Raw genomic sequence first — 7,083 nt, forward strand, 5'->3', positions numbered from 1 at the left:
GGTGCACGGCATTTGTGCACTCCTGGGGGTGGGGGAGGGTCCCTCAGCCCGGCCTGCATGCTTTAGCAGTCCAGGAGCCCTCAGGGATGTCTGACTGGCGGACATCGGACATCGTTAGTGCTTGCTCGGAGGCGGGAGAGGCTCCCCCCACTGCCACTGCACTCGCCGGCCTTCAGCCTGGTTTGTGGCTGAGCAGTGCTCCCCCTGTTGGAGCACACTGACCACCAGGGGGAAGCTCCTGCATTGAGTGTCTGCCCCTGGTGATCAGTGCGCCTCATAGCGACCAGTCGTTCAGCCATTCAGTTGATTTGCATGTTACCCTTTTATTATATAGTATTATCATATAGGATTAGTTTCCTAAGGCTGATTTAAGAAAATACTTTAAACAACAGAAATCTGTTATTTTATAGTTCTGGAGGTCAGAATCCAAAGTTGGTGCTACTGGACTAAATTCAAGGTGTCACTGAGCTATGTTCCTTCTGGAGGCTCTGTTCTCTGCCTTTCCAGATTAGAGGCTGCCCGCACGCCTTTCCTCATGGCTCCCATCTGCCTATCACTCCAACCCCTTGCTTCCATTGTCACTTGCTCTTCTCTAATTTCGATTTTTTACCATCTTTTTGTAAGGACCTTTGTGATTATATTATGCCCACTTGATAATCTAGGATAATCTATAATAATAAAAGTGTAATATGCTAATTAGACCAGACAGCTGAATGACCTTCCAGATGTCATTCTGGACGTCCTTCCGGACAAAGCCACAGTGGCCAAGGCAGAGGCAGTTAGGGTTGATCAGGCAGGCAGGCAAGCAGTTAGGGGCGATCAGGCAGGCAGGCAGAGTGGTTAGGGGTGATCAGGCAGGTGAGCGATTAGGAGCCAGTGGTCCTGGATTGTGAGAGGGATGTCCGACTGCTAGGATTGGGCCTAAACTGGCAGTCAGACATCCCCTGAGGGGTCCGGGATTGTGAGAGGGTGCAGGCCGTGCTGAGGGACACCTCCCACCCCCGTGCACGAATTTCGTGCACGGGGCCTCTAGTATTTTTATATCAAGAGTCTTAATTTAATCACTTCTCCAAAATCTCTTTTACCATATAAAGTAAAATATTCACAGGCTCTGGGTATTAAGGAATAAACTTCTTCTGTGGGATGGGGTACATTGCTCTGTTTACCACACACATCTCTTCTGACTGTTATAGAAACCAGTTGCTATAAATAAAGACACCTATGCATGTGGCATTGTCACAGAGTATGGGTGACAAGGCCATTACTGGAATCTACATACGAACTATTCAAGCAGTGGACTGGTGAAGCAGTTTGCAAAATAAAACTAGAAAGCAACCACAGAAGGAAAATAAATCCACAAATAAAAAGAAATCAAGCAACACACCCAAAAAAACCAATGGCTCAAAGAAGAAATCGCAAGAGGAATCAGAGAATACCTTGAGGAAAGTGAGAGTGAAAACACCACACACCAAAACATATGATGCAGACAAAGCAGTGTGAGAGGGAAATTTATAGCTGCAAATGCATACATTAAAAAATAGAAAAAATCGTAAATCAATAACTTACTGTATATCAAAAAAATTTGAAAAAGAAGGGAAAAATAAACCCTAAACTAAAGTAGCAGAAGGAAGAAAATAATAAAGGTTAGTGCAGAGGTAAGTAAAATGTAAATTAAAAAAAAAAACACACTCAGAGAAAATAAAAAAACAAGAGAGGGTCTTCAAAAACTTCCACACAGTGAAAAAACCTTTAGCTATGTTGACTAAGAAAATAATGGAGAAGAGGCAAATAAGCAAAATCAGAAAGAAAAGAACATTCCTAATCATTTTACAGAAACAGAACTCAGTTACATTTTTATAAAGTACAATGGTGATGAACAATCCAAAAATGAAATTAAGCAAACAATTCTATTATCTTTCTGTGTTTTTTTTTTAAATCCTCACCCGAGGATATTTTCCATTGATTCTTAGAGAGGATGGAAAGGAGAGGGAGAGACAGAGAGAAACACTGATGTGAGAGAGATACATCAATTTGTTGCCTCCTACATGCCCTGGACCAGGGACCAGGGCCTGGAGCTTGTTACTGAGGTACATGCCCTTGACTGGAATAGAACTGGGGGCCCTTCGGTCCCCAAGTTGACACTCTATCCACTGAACCAAACCGGCTAGGGCAGTGGTTGGCAAACTCCTTAGTCAACAGAGCCAAATATCAACAGTACAACGATTGAAATTTCTTTTGAGAGCCAAATTTTTTAAACTTAAACTTCTTCTAACACCACTTCTTCAAAATAGACTCACCCAGGCTGTGGTATTTTGTGGAAGAGCCACACTCAAGGGGCCAAAGAGCCGCATGTGGCTTGCAAGCCGCCGTTTTCTGACCACGGGGCTAGGGCAACAATTCTATTTTCAATAGCAACAGCAAGTATAAAATACTTAGGAGTATATTTAGCCCCTGAGATAAAGACTTGTAAACGGAAAAGTATAAAACATTGCTGAAAGAAATTTACACAGACTTAAATGGAAAAACATCTGTGTTCATGTACTGGAAGACTTAGTGTTGTTAAGAAGCCAAATAGGGCCTAAAGCAATCTACAGATTCAATAAAATCCCCATGGCATTTTTTAGAACAAAGACCATTATAGAACAAAGACTATTCTGAAGTTCAGGTAAAATCTCAAGGGACCCCACATAATGAAACAATCTTGAAAAAGAAAGATAGTTCAAGAACTCACACTTGCTGGTTTAAAACACAGTACAAAACTACAGCAATCAAAGTAAGTGTTCTTCTTTCATTAAATAGATAGATAGTTAAATGGAACAGAATAGAAAATCTAGAAATAAACCCTCACATATATGGTCAAATGATTTTCCAGAAGGACACCAACATCATTGAATGAAGTGTTTCAACACATGGTGCTGGGACATGGGATGTCCACATGCAAAAGAATGAAGTTGGACCTTTATCTTATATCATAAAAGTAAATGCAACATGAATCAGAAACCTGCAAAGGTGACCCACAGAACGATCTTTTCTTTCTGATTTTACTTATTTGCATCTTCTCCATTATTTTCTTAGTCAACATCCATACATATAAAGAGGTAATATGCAGATTAGGCCAGAATGCTGTAACGGGTCTTGACCAGACTGGAGGAGGGTGCGTGGCAGACAGAGACAGACACAGGGGGGCCTGCCCGAGCCAGCACGGCAGCTCCGGTGGCCCGGAGCAGACACAGGCAGAGGGGACAGGGAGGACTGGGGCTAGCCGAGCCGCCGTGCCTGCTTGGGCAGCCCCGGAGAGGACACAGGGAGCAGGGCAGGGGGAGCCTGGGGCAGAAGTCAGGCGCGGGTCCCAGCCACCTGTGGCGGGACTCCAGCCTGACTCCCGAGTCGGGAGGCGGGGTGCCTCCTCAAGCAATTTCAATAGCGTGCTATGCCTCTAGGAACTAAATATAAGAGCTAAGACTATAAAATTCTCAGGAAAAACCCCAGCATAGGTGAAACTCTTTATGACTTTGTATGTGGCAATGATTTCTTGGCTATGACACCCAAAGCACGGGCTACAAAGATACAACAGTGTCACTCAGAGGAGGAGGCAGCTGTGGCACCACAAATAAGTCCAGCCTTCTTTTTTATTTCTTAGCTTCTCCTCAGGGAGAAATTCTGTGGTCACCTTTGCAGAGTGCGAGCTGGCGAGACCCACCCACTTACACTATCTGCAACCACACGTGCCTCTGAGGAGGCCACGTGCTGTCACAGGGAAGGTCGTCTGGTACCAAGAACATCAAAGGTTTGGGGTTTTAAATCTGGAGGACAAGACTGGGGATGGGGAAGCTGAACAGCTGAGACGAAAATGGGAAAAATAGGAATGAATCTTGGAGGGAGAAGGAGAGAGAATAGAGGAGGGAAGAGAAAAGAGGGATCAGCGTGGAGAGGAGCAGGGAATGGGAACAACTCTGCCATCTGTGCATCCGTAATTCTCATATTTACATCTGTGACCACGGCCTTTCCCCTGAACTCTGGACTTGTGTGTCCAACTCTCCACTCACATCTTTCTTTGGATGAAAATTAACATGTCACAGCTAACATGTCTAAACTCAACTCCTGAGTTCCCCGCAGCTCTCTGTACCTCACCCGAGACACCTTTATTCCTCTGGATTCTTAGGTCCCAAACAACGGGAAATCCTAGGCACCAGAACTGCTGTGTTCCCCTTCAGCATGCACCCACTTTCTGCAGCTTTCCCCTGTCTCCGCTGGCTACTGTCCTGGCACAAGTCACTTCTTCTGGTTGCATGAATGCTCTGCCTGCTTTGCTTCTCTCTGTGTGCAGTTATAGCCTCTACTCAACGAAATGCTATGATCACTTAAAACGTACGTCAGATTATATCACTTCTTTCTTCAAAACTTGGCAGTGGCAACCTTTTCACTCTGAGCAAAAACTTAAGTACCTGAACACAGCAGTAAGACTCTACTCTTGGGGCCTTTGCCCATGCTGTTCCCTGCAGGAGGCTCTTCCCCCGAACCGCAGGGCTCACTCCCAATCTTCTGTTAATCTTGGCTTAGAATGTCCCTTCTCAGTGATGCCCACCCAGACTACACTGGTTAACACATATCCCACCGTACAGATGCCCCAATTCTCCTGTTCAGTAGAATCTCCACCCTAACACTTACCACTTTCCAATATTCTGTATTAGTTACTTATCTATTGTTTACTGTCATTTCTCCACTGGGATATCAGCTCCACGAGGACAGCTACTTTATCTTTCCATTCACCACTGCACCCCAAGTTCCTATAATGGCTCCTGGTGCAGAGCTGGTAGCCAATAAATATGTGTATTATATGTGTGAACTGCCCAGTCAGACTCCTCTCTGAAGCTCTAAAGCTTATTTTAAGTGGACAAGTCTGTGGAACGTATGTCAGAAACAGAGTTTCTCAACTAGATGGTAAAACACACACACTCACACACACACACACACAAGCATTCTGTGCAAATGCAGGAAGCAGAAGAACCTAGAACAGAAAACCACAAACTCTCTCCCCCACCCAGCCACTCTTCCCTACACCCACTGTCACAGGTGGCAGAAATCTCCTGGAAAGGACATGGGGTAAAGATGAAACCCATGAGCTCTAGGATCAGAGTTCAAATAATAGCTCTACCATTTACCACCGGGTGGCCTGGAAACTCTCTTTGCCTCTGCTTTCTCTTAGGCAGGGGTGACAAGAGGGTCGGCCTTGGATAGAGTGCTCACATGAGAAAACAGACACTAGAATGTCCAACAGTATCAGCACATGGTGGGTGTTCAAGAAATTGAAAAGTTATTATTCATTATACTTCCTGGGGCCTTGATGCTTCAACTGACATTAGAGGGTATAGATATGGATATAGGCATGTGTAGGTATAGATATAGATGTAGATGCAGATGCAGATGCAGATGTAGGTACAGGTATAGGTGTAGGTGTAGGTGTAGAAAGAGAGCGATGGATACAGATGTTGATGTAGATATAGTTACAGATATAGACAGGAGTCTCTGGGTCTTTTATCCCCTTTTTTCTTCCTAACCCCCCTCCATCATGGAAGAGGGACACCACGTTAATAATGCACAAAATTCTACTCACTTCACCAAGAGAGGAACTTGCTTGTCTTAACGGTTTGTGGAGGGTCAGTAGTAAGTTTAGAGAAGTACAAAGAAGGGAGGGTGTCTGAGAGAGAACTAAACATCTGTTCATATGCATTTCATGAAGAGGATTTGAGGAGAACAAAAATAAAAGGCTTTTCAAAAATATCGTGTGTGTGTGCATTCCCTTACACCAACACACACACACACACACACACACACACACACACACACACACACACAGATACATGCATCACAAATATATATAGGAGGATAGCCTCGCAAGCCAGTACACTGGTGTTTGTGAGGATTAAATAAAATTATAATACATAGTAACTGCTCAGCAACATACTTGGCACATAGGAACCATGCAACGTATTAACAGAAGTTCCTGAGTAAACAGCATATCTGAACTCTGGGTCTCTGAGCGGCCTGATGGGTGATGACTGTTCTTGGGTTTACTTCTCTGTGTTTCTGATTTTCCTCCATCAGCCTCCACAGTGAAGCCCTAAACATGGTTAAAGGAGTGAGCTCTGGAGCTGCTCGGCCTGGGCTTGAATCCAGGCTGAACCACTGCCTTACTCAGGTGACACTGGACATGTTTCTCTGCCTCAGTTTCCTCATGTGCAAATGAGGGATAGCAGTAATAGTTCTCACATGGGGATGTTGTGATGATCAGAGGGTTTCATGCACACAGAGTTGTCGCTGTTGCGGTTTGAAGCATCATCTGTTTTGATGCCTCTGGTAACCAGGTGCAGGCAATGGACCCACAGAGAAAACACTCAGCTCCCTGACTTCATGTGTTCAGGTACTGCCCTGTTGGGTAATGCACCCTGTTTTCCTGGACATTCTAAAATTCCAGGGGAAGGAAGAAGTCCAGGGGCAGGGAGAGAATATTCTGCCCCAAGGAGTGCTCACCTGGGAGGCCCAGCAGTAGAGTCAGTAGCAGGCAGGGAGGAGGGTGAGGCCAGGAAGCAGGGATGGGCATCGTGGAGGCCTGAGTGGCCTGCTGTGTCCAAGTGTGTGCCTGGAGAACCCGGACTCTGCTCTGTGAGAGGAGTGAGGCCCCAGCTGTGTGATATAAGAGGAAGCGCCTGGGAAGGGGTGACAAGGCGGTGACACAGTAGCAAGTTCCTGCATTCTCAACAGTTCCTGCTTCTAGATTGTGAAACAATCAGTCAAGGAAGCAACCCCAGGGTGAGGAGTTACTCATCGTAGTTCTCAGAGGGACTAGGACATGCCTCCAGGGAGTAGTGTTCAGGGCCTCTGCTCTCCACTGGCCCCTCAGCCCATGTGAGGTCTTCATGGGATGTTGCCGGCTTATGGCCTCATCTCCTTCAGCCTCAGCAAGAGCTACTCAGCTGAAGGAAGGAAGAGGGTTCACCAGAGCCTGGTCAGCGTTGGGATGGAACAGGTCTGCTCCTGAATGACTCCATATCTTAACCCTTTATTGAGGTAACTGGTAAAACT

General features: G+C 45.5%; 1 protein-coding gene across 1 annotated transcript in view; it reads right to left on the reverse strand.

Moving 5' to 3' along the window:
• The window catches only part of LOC308256227 (signal-regulatory protein beta-1-like), a 32,084-nt gene extending 25,400 nt beyond the window's left edge, over positions 1–6,684 (reverse strand). Inside the window, exon 1 of the mRNA XM_080684322.1 lies at positions 6,532–6,684. Within this exon, the coding sequence (XP_080540448.1) occupies positions 6,532–6,601 (70 nt within the window). The 5' untranslated portion in view covers positions 6,602–6,684. The remainder of the gene's footprint in view (positions 1–6,531) is intronic.
• Positions 6,685–7,083: the final 399 nt, after the last annotated feature.

The sequence above is a fragment of the Plecotus auritus genome (genome assembly GCF_963455305.1).
Source record: "Plecotus auritus genome assembly, chromosome: 8".
Classification (NCBI taxonomy): domain Eukaryota; kingdom Metazoa; phylum Chordata; class Mammalia; order Chiroptera; family Vespertilionidae; genus Plecotus; species Plecotus auritus.